The following is a 16,563-nucleotide window of genomic DNA, read 5'->3' on the forward strand; positions in this document are numbered from 1 at the left end:
TTTGATTATGCATTGAGCTTACTTTAGTTTTCTTGCAAAACTTATTTCTGCTAAAAATGCCTAGTTTTGACAAAAACAGCATTTTAAAGATACATTTCTTTGCTCTTGATGAGTTACATGACTTTTATGTTAAAAGGCAGTATGTCTGATTACCACATTACAAATATCACAGTGACCTACCATGACCGTTTATTGCGACTGTCATTTATTGGTGCTCTTCTTACGGTATATTTTCTTCGCGGACAAAAAGGAATGATTTTTGATAAAATGTAAGTTTATTAGGATGACAATATGATGACGAAAACAAAAAAAAATAATTTATCAATTTTTATATGAATTTTGGGACTGATGAAACAGTGAGTGTTTATTAGATGATAAAGTCCCTGGTTATATTTAATCCCAGATATATGATTTATATCTCTAACAAAAATGTTAAAATGTATTTATAATGTCATTATATTCTTATCAATGCATAGCTAAATTCAACTACATTGTATTTGCATATGTTAAGCTATTTTTGCATATTGTAATTTGTAGCACATAGTCTTGGTCTATATGAACTTTAATTCTCATATGTAAGTCTTAATTAACCTCTATATATTCGTATGATTTTTTGTTGTCTGAAAACTTGTCATATGACATATTATCTGATTTCTGATGAGACTAAGTGTAAAGATGCTGAATAACAAATATATTCTATTTGAATGTCTTCTGATCTGTTTAAGTGACATTTTCTTATGATTAGAATACAAGTCTTTTATTTTTCTTATACAAAGCGGTTCACATCTGTGACACTACACATTAAAGATGATGTAAGAAATTTCTTGAATTTCGCTTGTTATTATTCAAAACACATTGACTTCCCACATAATTATGTTCATAGGTTACTTTCATGTACTTACTGTATTTTAACTCCACTTTCATAAAAGCAATAAATTTCCTGGTCCACCACAAGACCATATCCCTTGTCAAGCTGACCAATCAAATTGCAGGATTCCCTAGTAAGAATATCAATGACATATCCATCATTTTGTCTATATTCAAATTTGGCAATTTTGTAAGATCACAGCATATATGTAATATTGAAATATTTATAACTATTGTGCCCTGTATTAGTGCAATTTCTAATCATCTGTATATTTTGATTCAATTAAAATTAAAGTTTTTGCTGTCGAGGTTATGTACTTTTATAATGTATTTAAACATATATGGTAATTATGCTGTCTGTTCGTTCCATTATTGCCATCATCATGAACTTTTGGATTGTTATGGTGTATCCATCTGCATCATGAAAACTGATTTGTTCAAAGTGTCATAGTTTACCTTTCCTCTTTCACCTACCCTTGATGACTTTTTGTGAGCAACTGGGTGGGTGTTTCTAGAAAAGCAGAGAGTGCCTACCTTATGGATACACCTGGTCCATGCTCCCAGTTTTTAGTGGAGTCCAAGTTACTCATTCACTTTTGTTACTTTGTATGTATTATTTTGGTTATTTTATGTTCTTTGTATGTCTGCAGTCCATGTCTGGTCTTTGTCCCAGGATTACATTCTTTTGATGTCCGCTAGAATCTTGGTTCCCTTAATTACTCTCTGTTCAAATTTTGTAGGATTTTTAGTTACCATTTGTACTTGATCATATTACGCTGCCATTTTGATTCAACAAAGTCCACAAGAGTTATGAGAATTTTTTTTTAGGTGGCGGGGAACATATGGCCATGAGTTGCTTGTTCTAGTTTTTTTGTCCCCCACCGCAACGTGGAGTGGGGACATAGAAATGCTGGTGCCCATCCGTCCATCCATTCGAAGCTTGTGGACACAACTCCTCAGAAACGGCAGAACGGAATTCGACCAAATTTTGTGGGATTGTTTTTCACCATATGTAGTTGACCATACTTAACCGCTATTGTGATTCGACAATTTTATGGGAGTTATGGAACTTTTTTCATTTTTCACATTATTCGCATAGGAACACCTTGTGGACGCAACTCCTCAGAAACCGCTGAACAGAATTTGACCAAATTTTGTAGGATTGTTTGTCACCATATGTAGTTAATCATACTTAACCGCTATTTTGATTCGACAATTTTTATGGGAGTTATGGGACTTTGTTCATCTTTCACAGTTTTTTTGGCGGATTTTTTTTTGGTTGTATGAAAAATTCTTAACCTAACTTAATTTGATTCATTAAGATACATTAACCTTGAATCACCACATGGACTTATGAAAGCACATAAGTTTTGAATCTGCTTTTTATACAAGTGTCAAACATTTGTAATTCAACTCTTTCTGCAGCGGTGGGGGACATATGGTTACACGTAGCATTCTTGTTCTTTTTGTAACACTTTCTACCATATTAATTTTTATTGTTTACATTTCATCATAATGTACATATTTTTCAATTTTCAATTGTATAGAATGTTAGTTAATGGTAATTAACCTAAATCTATCAAGTAATACATTAACCAGGTTGATAATAACTAAGTTATTCAGTTATCTATCTAAATATAGTCTATGTATTAATCTGGTCCTGTCTTTGACCTTATTTATAACCTTTGTTTGATTAATAATTCTGATAACATATTTACAAATAAACACTTAATGCACTTTAATTTAAATCCTGTAGCTTTGTGTTTGTTTTTATAGACGTCTGTGTAGAGCATTTTTCACACATTTCAGGAAAATAGCCTGGAATTTCAAGTCAGGTCTTTGAATGATTTTCACTATTCTCCATATTACATATGCTGTAAAATTTGACTGAATTCTTGAACATGTTGAAGGTAGTTTAATTTACTATTACATTTATTTTACTAGGTGCATTTTAATCTTATTTTTTTAGAGGCATTTCTTGTTTAGAGTGACTTGTGTCTATCTACTGGATGCAAAGCTGCTGGTTGTACATAAGCTGTTGTTATGGAAATAGATCTGATTGAATTAGCACACTTGTGAAAAAGCTACAGAAATATATGTAAAGAAAGGTAAGCATTCAAGGTGTTTAAATGTAGATATATGTACATACATTTTTTTTTAATTCTTACCTTTTCCTTGGGTATGTACACTTGAGTTAGTCCCAGTGAAGAAAAAAATCATAAATACTTACACAATAAAGTATGTTTATGATATAAAATTTAGTTTGTATTTCGCCAAAAAAATCTGTGTTTTATGTGATAGTGATAATTTTAAGGATTGATTGATTATGATTTAATGCCCTGTATTTAATGATCCAGATTTTTATTGTGCACAGAAGCAATTGCCTGTAGTTAGCCATTTTACACCTTTTGGACACATTATTCTGAGAAAAAAATATTCAGTCTAAAAAGGAGTTCCTTTTATACAGGTATTATTCCTTGAATCTAATTCTAATTGAACCCATGATATGATTTTTAATACATTGTATTTATACAAACTCATAATTGCCTGGTATATTGTATTCAACACCAAAGTTAAAATAAATGTAGTTTCTATTTCCTGTACAGTCCTTATAGTTTTTGAAGTTTTAAACTATAGTTGAACAAAATTCAAACGGTAAGGAGTTCAAGAGGTAGTTATTATAAAGGGGAGATAACCTATTTGGATTTTGTGGTATAATGCAGATGATGCAGCCGAAGAAGCAGCTTTGTAAGTTGTGTAGCACAGGATGGATTCTGTGTTTGATAGGAGGTATTTCTATACCCATTGTAAGTTATGCTGTACAGAAAATGGTAGAAAAGGTAAGTTTGAATTAGATTGACAAGAACTTGTTTTTAAAACTTGAATAAAAGATGTAGGATCAAACTCAAAGAAAAGCAAAGTCCAAAAATGTTTTTGGTATCCCCTTTTTTCATCATTACATCTGGGGTATAACTTTATGATCCATTAATGCTATATTTTTCATATCTGATATACATAGTGGTGTTTTCTTTTACTGATTCTAAGTAATTTCTACAAATTTTTACTGCAAAGTATGCTCTACTGATGGTGAATCTTAATAGTACTTTTATATTTGTATGTAAAAAAAAACAAAACAAATTCTCGATATTCCTGAAATAAGGCAAACAATATTGATTGTCATATACATGTAGCAGCATAAACAGGTCTGGAAATAATTTACAAGAACATAACCTAGCCTTCTATGTATTCTTTTAATATTCTTTAGACGGTGATGATACAGGAGGGAGGAGTATTATATGACTTATGGAAGGATGTCCCAATTCCTGTCTATATGCAGTTCTACATGTTCAATGTCACAAATGTGGACGAGGTTCTACAGGGAAAGAAACCATATGTTGTACAAAAGGGACCTTATACATATATGTAAGTATGCTTTGTCATCAATGTGAGTCAGGCTCATTATACTTTAACCAGCAAGGCTTAATGATATACTCAGCCAAAAGTGCCTCATATGATAGTCAAATGATAATCATCATATGATTAACATGTGTTATTTTTGTTTTTTTGTCAATAATTCTATACACATGTTTTCGCTGATTAGAAATATAAATGATATACCATTGTCCACACTATATAACCCAAAAATTCTTGAAGCATATTTTATGAAATTTAGTTGAACTGTATACATCTATTTACATCGGCAAACTTGTTAGCTCCTTTCAGTTCTTAGAAATTTCTTATTTTACTTTTTATAAAAAGGAGTGAGAATTCAGTTTCATAGTGCGAAATTTTAAAACTTGAAAAAAGAAGAATAGGCATATCATGTGTGCTTAAATTCAATAGTTGATAGCTATGGTATTTATAGATAAAAAATAAAAAGTTTTTATTGAAGATCTTTAGAATATGAATTATTGGATAAATTAATTGATTGAATCAGGCCTACAGGTCCTGAATTATCAACTTCTGACCTATGACCTTAAAAAATTTACTGATGCCAAGATCCAGAGCTTAAAGCAGTCTTTATTAATACTTCAATAAGAACTTATAGTTTTCTTTAAGGGGACCATTAATTTGAAACATAGAAGTGTACTTGGCCTTCTATTCTTAAAAAATAATAACCTCTGATGAATATAATCACATTTATGTTTGATTTGTTTCAGAGAAAAGCGACACAAGTTTAATATAACCTTTAACCCTAATGGAACAGTGTCATATAGACAGAAGAGAATATTTATATTTGACAGAAGTTTGTCTGTTGGAAATGATACTGACATTTATCAAACACCTAATGCTTTATACTGGGTAGGTAAATATAAATGGAGGATTATATATTTTAGGTTTTGCTTTTCCGGTAACGGCGACGACAGCGTCCACAAACTTAATGTTAAGTTTTCAGACAAGTTCATTTAAATGTGAACCCCTTATACTAAGTCAATGATATTTGATGTACAGATGCATTAACATCACTGCATCACAAATTCATGCCAATTTTATGTATATACCCTTGCAGTCGTGGTTTGTTGACAGGAATTTTAATGTTAAAGTTTAACATTAAGGTTTAAGGTTCATTTAGACATTTTTATTTAAATTCCATCTTTACTTAAATCCCTACTATCTAATGTGATGCAATAAAAAAACAATTAATCCCCAGCTACTCACATTTTTGCCGTTCTTAATCACATGTTATTCTAAGAAGAATTTTCCACTTGAATTATTTCACACCTTTAATTTGTCCGATATTCCAATTCTTCAGTCCTTTCATATTTCAAAATATTATATACATTAAGTCATCAAACATGTTGTAATTATTTGACCACTTTTTATACCCTGCCACACGAAGTGACGAGGTATTTTGTGATGGCCTTCAGAAATGTTAAGTTCAGTGGTCATCCATCTGTTGCCTAGTGCATTTTGTAGTGGTAATTATTATACAAAATAAGAAAGCAACACAAAAAATAATATTTAACAAACACACCATTATATTGACTATATCGAAGAGGCCAGACTTATCTATGTGATAACAGTTTATTTTATAAAACTCTTGATATTTTATTAGAGGCTTTAAATAGGTATGCAATATTGTAATTTAGATTTCAGACTTAAGGGACATTAACTTCCTGTTTGACAATTTTAAAGAACTTGACTTGGTTTCATAGACTGGGGAATAGGGGTAACCTTTAGTAAGCTTTACCTACAATTTTTCTAGATCATTAAAACATCTACATGTATATCAAAGATTGCACATCAACTGCTAATTAAAAAGGAATCGCATAAAAATGCCTGGATTCTGTCACATTAAACCTTGCTATAAAGAACTTAATTAGTTCTTAATTTGGTTTTTAGACAGTAGTGGCTGCTGTGAAAAATGAGTTTGAGGACATCAACAAATTGGTAGAAATTGGACTGAAGTTAGAACAGGAAGGACCATTCTATACCAGGAGTGTGAAGGAGTTAATTTGGGGATACCATGATCCTGCTCTACATTTTGCTCATAAGATTGCTCCAGACTGGTTCTATACTGATTATGTGGGATATTTTATGAATGTAAGTCACAAGGGAGTTAATATGACAACAATGTATTTTTGTAGCAGTCTGGTGAAGAATCATGAATGGTCTAAAGATAATATATTTTAATTTTTGACATGTTGTTAAAAATGTTACAAAATATTGAAATTAACCTCAGGTTGCATTTTATCTTTAAATTATAGGTCAGTGGAAAGCATTACAAATTTCATTTAAGGGGAGATAACACATGTTTTTGCAACCATATTCCATTACAACTTTTGTTTCAAATATCTTACTAGAAAACTTCATTCAAAATACCATTGTCAGTTCCATAAAACATGTCTGAAGTTGAAATGTTTAAAAAGTTTAAATAACTGACAGTTAGAATCCTTTAAATGATTTTATTGAATTTAAAAAGTACAATGTTTCCATACATGAAAGGAAGCTCTTTTTTTTCTTGTTTTCAAATTTTTTTTTCATTTTAGTGGTTTGCAATCTAATTAAAATTAGACCTTTCATTTTTTCTATTTTATCAACCTTCACTCAATATGAAATATATCCAGAAAAAATCAAATTCTGCTATAGCCTCTACTATGTATTCAGAATTTTGGGTGGTTAAAAAAGTAAAATGAAAAATTTCTTGTAACTTTCAGAAAAACAATACAGATGATGGTTTATATACAATATATACTGGAGAAAAGGATATTAATACGCTAGGAATGATTGATAAATATAATGGATCAAGGTAATATACACTAGATTCTAAAATATATAATCAGTTTCATTTTTTATGTTTTAACAAGGGACTCAGACCATTTTGAACTGATTTTTAGGTATGTTTAACTGTGTATTTCATTTTCACTTTCAGCTTACTTTATGTTGCTAGAGTATATAGAGGCAACTTTATCTGTGTAAAATGATGTTTTTGGTCTGGCTGCAGCCTGCCCTTTGTTGTGATGGTTTGCTCAACATTCTTTGAAAACCCTTGGTGGCCTTGACCTGACATTATCATCCTGATAGGGTTGTTGTGTCATTGACATATTCACCAAATCCATTTTCCCTATAAAATTAGTCTTCATGTTTATGTTAGAACAACTAAAACATATTGTTTGTGGGGTACCAATTTTCTTGGGTTATGTGGTTAGGCCAAACCACGAAATTTGGTCCCTGACGAAAAGGAGATTTCCATTGATGTGTATACTAAAACCTCAAGACCATGAATTCGAAAATCCAGGAACTAGTGTTTCTTTCCTAATCCACAAAAAATTGGTAACCACAAATTGAAGTGCTTTCACAGTACTTGGTTTCCAGGCCTGCTTCATTTTCCAGTTTTATTGCCATATAAATCATAAATAAAAACTAAAGGATTTCTATCATCATTTGCTTGCAATGTAAAATATAGGAAGTACCCTCATCACTCAAAAGTTGGACTTAGTGCATGTAAAATACATGTAGGAAAGGACCTAGTGCATGTAATATACATGTAGGAAAGGACCTAATGCATGTAATATACATGTAGGAAAAGGAGATGCCTCCATATCTCATTGATTTTCATTGAAAACCAAGGAATTTACTTTAAATGGCTTAAGTGCAACTTCGGGATGTTTATCTTTCTTTGTTTCATATTATATTTTGGTTATAAAATGAAAAATTGTATATAAACATTGAAGAAAGATGAAGTTGGACAAAATAGACAGAAAATCTTGGTTGTTAATATGTTTTTGCAGTGATGTATTGAATGTTTTGATTTCAGATATTTAGATTTTTGGACAACACGTTATGCCAATATGGTGAATGGAACAGGTAATAAGATTCAATTATAAACATGATTATTTCCCATCTCTTGAAGAAAAAACCTTATAATGAGCTACGATTTTTTTCTATTTTTCTGTCAACAATTGCATCATAGCATGAATAGAGAAAATTCAATATTTTTCACATAGTAGCAGTAAGTGAAAGCTTAATTGAAGTGTTTACGTAAGGGCAATTCCATAAAAAAGTGTGTCCTGGAGCAGAACATCCATGATATTTAGGAGTACTGCCAACACATGAAACTTAAGATACAATATGTCTTAAGAGAAAAATTAAAATTTTATCACCCCTCAAACACATCAATAAATCAACTGTGTTCTTCTCAGAGATATTCTTTTCTTGAATAGCACTAATGATAACAGTCAGTTTAAAACTTTAAAATGATTTTTTTGTGTAATATGCTCTTTTCAATGGATGCCCTTGCACTGTATGTTAGTCATTTTCAAGTGATGTTCCAATATGAAATAACTCCTTAATGCTAGTACTTTCTCTTTTCTTTTCAATAGATGGCACTCTGGGCCCTCCATATCTCAGTGATGACAGAGGAATGTATTTATTTTCATCAGATATCTGCAGGTATGACTATATGGATCATTTCATGGTGTTGCCTCCTCTTGCATAACTTAAAAATTTGGATGTAAATCAATCAATGCATTTTTACTACATGTATTACCAAGTGGTGACTGCTATTGGATTTTTGAGTTGGGAGGTATTCAGGTGTTTTGGCCTCTTTTCCTCTTCAACATGGAAATGCAGTGGCTTTTATGATCAAATGACCTACTGTTAATTGTATTAATTTTTGCGGTTGCTAATTTCCATCCGTTCAAGTACATATTTGCGGTTATCAATTTTCACAGTTTAAATGGTAAGTGTAAGATGTCAGTTTCACCAGTACTATTTTTTGTGTTTTCAGTCAACTGCGAAAATAGCAAAAATTAGTATACCGGGAAAGTTACTTTTTCTTGTTTTTATGTGTTTACCTTATACTCCATATAAAATAGGTCGGTATCAGGAATATGGACATCAGATGTTCAAGTGAAAGGCATTACATTGCGTCGCTATACAGCAGGGATGATGTATCTGGCCAACGCCACAGTGAACCCAGACAATGCTGGGTTCTGTACTGGGTCATGTATGGACACTGGTTTACTTAATATCAGTACATGCCAAATAAGTAAGAAATGTTACCGTTACTTAAGTATCTGACAGGAGGTGATTCATGCGTCAAAAAGCCACCAAATTAACTTTTATTTCTTGTTCACTAACAGCTATTAGCTATATTGTTGAAAGTTACATAAAAATATAGCATATATAGATCAAAAAACCATTGTGTTCCATGGTTTTTTCTACAACATGAATGACCTTACCATAAGCAGTGTCTGAATTTCTTATGGACTGGTACTTAAATTAATAGGACTCTTAAAAATATTGAAAGTCCTTCAATACCTGAGAGAGTGTTCATATCACAACTCATATGTTATGCCAGAGCTTGCCGAAACTATGTAGACTTTATATATCGCGCTAGAACTCTAACAAATAGGCTTATGGAACAGGGTTATGTTGCTACAAGATTGAAGTCATTACTACAGAAGTTTTATGGCCGTCATCATGAACTTGTGGGTCCTTATGGTGCATCCATCTGCATCATGAAAACTGATTTATTCAATGGGTCATAGTTTTCCTTTCCTCATTTGTCTACCCAGGACTTGACTTTTTATGAGCAACTCAGCAGGTGTTTCTGATCGAACTGGATCAGTCTATATAGAACTGGATCAATCTTTATAGGAACTGGATCAGTCATTATAGAACTGGATCAGTCTATAGAATTGGATCAGTCTTTATAGAACTGGATCAGTCTACAGAACTGGACCAGTCTTTCGAATGTAGGTATATGTACCATGCTTCAATTGTGTAGGTCCAGTAAAAAGTTCCGATTTATTAGATAATTCATTACTCTCTGTAGGAGCTTTGTGAAGATTGTTATTAGGTAATTCATTGCTCTCAGTAGGAGCTTTGTGAAGATTGTTATTGGGTAATTCATTACTCTCTGTAGGAGCTTTGTGAAGACTGTTATTGGGTAATTCATTACTCTCAGTAGGAGCTTTGTCAAGACTGTTATTAGGTAATTCATTGCTCTCAGTAGGAGCTTTGGGAAGACTGTTATAGGGTAATTCATTACTCTCTGTAGGAGCTTTGTGAAGATTGTTATTGGGTAATTCATTACTCTCTGTAGAATCATTGTCAAGATTGTTATTGGGTTATTCATTACTCTCTGTAGGAGCTTTGTGAAGATTGTTATTAGGTAATTCATTGCTCTCAGTAGGAGCTTTGGGAAGACTGTTATTGGGTAATTCGTTGCTCTCAGTAGGAGCATTGGGAAGACTGTTATTGGGTAATTCATTACTCTCTGTAGGAGCTTTGGGAAGACTGTTATTGGGTAATTCATTACTCTCTGTAGAATCATTGTCAAGACTGTTATTGGGTAATTCATTACTCTCTGTAGGAGCCTTGTGAAGATTGTTATTAGGTAATTCATTGCTCTCAGTAGGAGCTTTGGGAAGACTGTTATAGGGTAATTCATTACTCTCTGTAGGAGCTTTGGGAAGACTGTTATAGGGTAATTCATTACTCTCTGTAGAATCATTGTCAAGACTGTTATTGGGTAATTCATTACTCTCTGTAGGAGCTTTGTCAAGACTGTTATTAGGTAGTTCATGTCTCACTTTAGGACATTTGTCAAGACTGTTATTGGAGCTATATCACTCAGAATAAGCAGAGCATTTTTTTTTTTATAAAATACAGTCTGTTGTTTGTTTTGAATCCTTTTTATTAGCATTTCCAGATGATAACTTGAAAATCAATGATTTCATTTCTAACTTTGCACAGTGTTTAGTACCATAAAATGCAGGATCTATTTTCAGCAAAATCCAAGAATGGTTTTCAGGTTAGGTCATTTTGAAAATTTTGCCATCCCCCTTTTTTGTCATAACATGGCTGGGTATCATTTTATGTTCCATTTATGCCCTGTCTTTTTATTTATTAAACAAGTAATATCATTTTCACATAATCAGCTATATATTTTGAACCATATTTTTTTGCAGTTGATTATTTCCACATCCCAGGAGTAGTTTCCCTACCTCATTTTCTGTATGCATCAGAGAGAATACAGCAGTCAGTAGGTGGTCTCAGTCCCTCAGTGGAGGAACACCAAACATTTGTTGATCTAGAACATGTGAGTAGAACAACTCTGTGTGCATTAGAAGTGTGTCTGTTGAATTCAAATACCATATAGTGGGTCATTTTCACCAGATGATAATTATATTTTTTTTTAGCTGTCTGTTTTAAAAGCCAAAAATCAATTCCACGAAATATTTACTCTGGGCTTGATCACTCAGAATCCGCCTAAATAAAAACCGCCAAAATTTTTCGTGAAATTTTTTGCGGAAAAATTGTCAAATTTAACACCCGCCAAAATAACCCAATTTACAGTAGTTACTTGAATCTTGTACTCAAAATTTTTTGTAACTGAAATTGTTGTGGTTGCATTGAATGCATATTTTTTTTTACCTTTTTAGTGTATAGGTATTTCACTAAAATGGCCCTATGTGGTGGTTAGACTTCTGTTGAATTTGTTAGTGAGGTTTTTGCCAAACAATTACTTCATTATGGATGAAAAGCAAACTTAATTCAATGATTGACTGACAGTAGATGATTTTAATAGTAAGATTAATCACTTCTTTTCCAGCAAGAATGTGTCCACTTATCTAAAATGTCTTAAAATTGCCTTAAAGATTATGATTTAGATAGATTTTGATTGTGATATTTTATACTTGTAGAACACTGGTTTAGTATTGTCTGCTGCCAAAAGATTACAGATCAATATCTACATCCAGCCAGTTCAAGGATTTGAGTAAGTTTTGGCAAGAGAGGAAAAAAATATTGGAGATGGGGATCCAAATGAAAGATGGTCTTGAATCTGGGTTTAGAGTCTCTCTTTTCTGGCCTTTTCAGGGTTTATTTTGTGTAGTGTCAACTACATGTTCTTGGATTTGGAACAGTTCAGTACTGACTGTAACAGTACAATAGTGACTGGAACGGAACATTACTTCAATACTCACTGTAATACAGTCAACTCCACTTAATCGCATATCGCTTTATTGCATATTTCGGTTATTAGCATAATTTTCTCCTGCACAAAACCATTTCCTATTATTCTATTAGGGAAAAAAATCGCTTATTTGCATAGGCCTTGGAGGTGCATTTCGGTTTATTGCATAGAGAATTTTGCCTTGTCCAGGTAAAGACAGGTTTCCCCAAATTCTATTTTAAGCCTTCGGGTCATAAATATGTCAATCACATTTATTGTTGTAAAAACTAGATTATCATCAATCAGGAGGTGTTAATAATGGGTTAACAAATCATGGACATAAAAGACAATATAAATGATTTCTAATTACATTAAAATAAACAAGCCCCTAGGTGAACAATGACTTCTGACGACATGCCGAACATCACCTTATGATGCGGCTTGAGGTTCGGCTTGGGGTATTTTTTGTCCCTATTTAAATTCTTCCGACTACAAATGATTATCAATGTAAATTTAATTTTCTTTAATGAGCTGAACAGTTTTGAGTGAGCTTGGGTTACAAGGCATAAATATTATACGAAAATTAAAAGTCATTCATTCAGTACAATGTCTAATGAAATTCAACTACCCTAAGGTGCCCCATACTATCCACACTTCATAGGAATATATCGAGGTCAATGATGCGTATAATACACAACTATCAGTGTACAATGAACAGAGGAATAAAAACACACAGACCATTTCAAAAGCCCACAAACTGCAAACATTGATGAATATTACACTGAATCCTGGCTGAAATATGAAATATGGGATTTGCTTTCGTAGAAAGGTCAGGAAATTACTTGACTATTTATAGATGAGAAACACGTGGTTTTACTTATAAATACACACAACGTAAAGAAGGTCAATAAACAAGACAAACACAATATATATTATTATTTATTGATAAAGAACAATACAATGAGAAGGTCTATAACAATTAAATACCAGATCAGAAATGTTGAACAGTGATATCCCTGGTTGATCCACAGTATCGTCGTCTTACCTGAACTCACACTTCCGGTAAAATCGTAATTTCGGTTATAAGAATAGCCCGGTTATTTGCATAATTTTTACTGACAAATAGGCTATGCAATTAAGCGGAATCCACTGTAGTACAATACTGACTTGAACATTGAAGTACTTCAATACTTACTGTCATAGCACAACTTTAACTGGAAAAATACAATACTGACTGTAATAGTGCAATACTGACTGTAACATTACAATATTGACTGGAATTGTACAATACTGACTATAACAGTGCAATACTGACTGAAATGTAACATTACTGACTGTTACAGTTCAATACTGACCAGAACAATACAATACTGACTGAAATAGTACAATACTGACAGGATTAGAACAATACGGACTAATAGTACACTACTGACTGTAGCAGTACAGAACTGACTGTGACAGTTCAATACTGGATGCAGTAATGCACTACTGACTAAAATAGTACAATACCGACTGGAAAAGTACAATACTGACTGAATTAGTAAAATGTTGACTGAAATAGTACAATACTGACTGGAACAGTACAATACTGACTGAAATAGTACAATTCTGACTGGAATACTACAATACTGACTGTTATAGTAGAACAATATTGATTATAACAGTTCAATACTGACTGGAACAATACATTAGTGACTTACAGTACAATACTGATTGGAACAGTACAATACTGACTGAAATAGTACAGTGCTGACTGAAATGGTACAATACTGACTGGAACAGTACAATACTGACTGAAACAGTACAATACGGACAGGAACAGTACAATACGGACAGTAACAGTTCAGTATTGACTGTAACAGTTCAATACTGGCTGTAACAGTACAATACTGACTGGAAAAGTATGATAATAATTTCTTTAGGCTTTGCATAACATTTTAATTCTTAGTTCATTCATCAAATTGAATTTATATAACACAGCTCATTACAGTGCTTGTGTATAGGGTACAAAGAATAACTATGATCTGACTCTGCAAAAACTGTTGAGAATATTCTTTGTGAAGAAAAGGTTTAGTTTCCTCAAGATGTTCTAAGTTTCTTCCATAAAGTATGAATGTAAAATCTATCAAAATTTCTGTCAAACATTAATTTTAAATACTGTAATTATTATGTTTGATACTTTTTTTTCAGAAAAACAACAAATATAGTTCCAGTGGCTGTTCCAGTTTTTTGGTTAAATGAGGTAAGTCGTTGTAGAAGAAACATCATTTTCTTGGTTTAATGTATTTTTCCAAAAGAACACCCCTTTTGTGGATTCTACCTGTTCAATTTTTCCGATAGAACACCCCTTTTTGTGGACTCTATCTTGATCAGGTTTTTTTACCTATAGAACACCCCTTTTGTGCACTCTACCTATTTCATTCTTTAAAACAGATTTATTCAACGGGTCATAATTTTCCTTTCCTCATTTGTCTACCCCAGACTTGACTTTTTATGAGCAACTCGGTGGGTGTTTCTAGAAAAACAGAGGACGCTTACCCTACCGGTGCATCTGGTCCATGCTCCCAGTTTTTAGTGGAGTCCGAGTTGCTCATTTGCTTTTGTTGCTTAGTATGTATGATTTTAGTTACTTTATGTTCTTTGTTGTGTATGTCTGTTTTCCATGTCTGGACTTTGTCCCTGGATTACATTGTTTTGATTACCGCTAGAACCTTGGTTCCCTTGATTACTCTTTAAGTAGAACACCCTTCTGATGAACTGTACCTATTCTTTGGAAAATCCAATTGTTAAAACTGGTTTTAATATTTCAAAAACATAAGAAGTTTGTAACAAGAAAGTTTGGTTGTCTTACATGACTATTTTCTTTTCTTTTGTCTCTGCTATGGGGAAGATATATAGTGATCATGATGTCTGTCTGGCTATCTGTTTATTCTTTCATCCACAACTTTTTCAGTTTTCTCTGCAATCACAGCCACATGATATCAGACAGAAGTTTTATACAAGTATACTTTCTTCATACTGACGCCCTATCAACTTCCTATTTGGTGACTTTGTTGTTGTTTTGACCGTATGATTACTTTGCTGGAGAGCATGGGATATCCTTTAATGAGCTTTGCTCTCAATTTTCCAAGTTGCTTCATTCCTAAGGTGGTTATTCAGTCATCGCAGTTGCTTTTAAAGAGTTTGCTATGGTTTTGTATTGCACTAATTAGAGGCTTCTGAGGTAAAAACCTGTATCTAACTTGTACTTCTATCACAAGTTCAAAAGTATATATCGTTTAGTTCATTGCATTTATCTGCTAATTACATGGAACATCAAGTTTAATTAGATTATCTCCCTTTCAACCAATAAATATGACTTGATTGACAAATTATCTGTTTAGTGCATGTTTAAATTTGAAGTCACGAGGTTCTGACAGTGTAAAACAGAACATTACTTAGAGGTTTGAGTACCTGCATATGTTTCAAACAACTGTGGAAATTAGGGGGAGGGGTTACTTAGTATGGAGAACAATGGTGACAGAGATCTAAAAGAAGTTGTTTCGTAATTTTAACGTATCTCATTGTCACTCTCCATAGTTTTCATTTTATTTAAGTAGCAGTCTTTGTAATAAACATGCATATTCTTGAAAATATTATACACCCCTCAAAAAAGGCTACACATTTTTATTTTTGTTACTAAGATGCTTTATAGGGGTATATAATGAAATGTATAATTATTCATTCCTATCTGCTCCTAGGACATAATTCACATAAAAAATCCAACAGTTTCTATTGTATTTTAGTGTCATTAATTCCCTTAATTTTAATTCTACAATGCATTCTATATAATTTGTATCTCTTATGAAGAAGGGTTCTATGAAAAGCCACATAATATTTTCTGTTTACTGAAGCATTTTAAACAAAATATCAAAAATAAAAAATATGTAGGCTTTCCAACCATGTATCACATTTTGCATGATTCTTAGCTGGAGTGCTACTAAAGGAATAATTATTTTCTTGTCCAATTTCCTCAATGTATGCCCATTTACAGTATTGGGTGTAACCATTAAATATCCTGTTATAGTACAGGGTTAAACTGTCAAATTTCCATCCTGTGTAGATATAAACAAGGTCTATCAATTAAAGCTACATGGGAATAAAAACAGGGAGTAAGATATAGAAATATCAAAGTGTCATGTTTTTTTTTTTTTGTTTTTTTTTCAAATTACATTATATCTGTCCGCATCTAATCCTTTCCTGGTGTAAATGGATGCAATTTGATTAAGGCATTTGAGTTTTGATTATTTTTT

General features: G+C 32.4%; 1 protein-coding gene across 4 annotated transcripts in view; it reads left to right on the forward strand.

Moving 5' to 3' along the window:
* LOC148618006 (lysosome membrane protein 2-like) overlaps window positions 1–16,563 on the forward strand; it is a 38,241-nt gene that overhangs the window by 6,235 nt on the left and 15,443 nt on the right. For 2 of the 4 annotated variants that reach the window (XR_015922603.1, XM_088585738.1), the window contains exons 2-13: window positions 2,837–2,975; window positions 3,591–3,707; window positions 4,133–4,290; window positions 5,028–5,169; window positions 6,211–6,411; window positions 7,026–7,117; window positions 8,126–8,175; window positions 8,691–8,760; window positions 9,186–9,358; window positions 11,286–11,416; window positions 12,021–12,094; window positions 14,462–14,513. Coding sequence is in view for 3 of the 4 variants with exons in the window: in XM_088585738.1 (XP_088441864.1) it covers window positions 3,591–3,707; window positions 4,133–4,290; window positions 5,028–5,169; window positions 6,211–6,411; window positions 7,026–7,117; window positions 8,126–8,175; window positions 8,691–8,760; window positions 9,186–9,358; window positions 11,286–11,416; window positions 12,021–12,094; window positions 14,462–14,513 (1,260 nt within the window). In the remaining variant the exon portion in view is untranslated. Of the gene's footprint in view, window positions 1–2,581; window positions 2,703–2,836; window positions 2,976–3,590; window positions 3,708–4,132; window positions 4,291–5,027; window positions 5,170–6,210; window positions 6,412–7,025; window positions 7,118–8,125; window positions 8,176–8,690; window positions 8,761–9,185; window positions 9,359–11,285; window positions 11,417–12,020; window positions 12,095–14,461; window positions 14,514–16,563 lie in introns of those variants that run through there. The other 2 variants (XM_088585739.1, XM_088585740.1) reach the window with 2 other exon arrangements.

Source organism: Perna viridis, chromosome 5 (genome assembly GCF_037379345.1).
Source record: "Perna viridis isolate PV_CMFRI_1.1 ecotype Kerala chromosome 5, ASM3737934v1, whole genome shotgun sequence".
In the NCBI taxonomy this organism is placed as follows: Eukaryota; Metazoa; Mollusca; class Bivalvia; order Mytilida; family Mytilidae; genus Perna; species Perna viridis.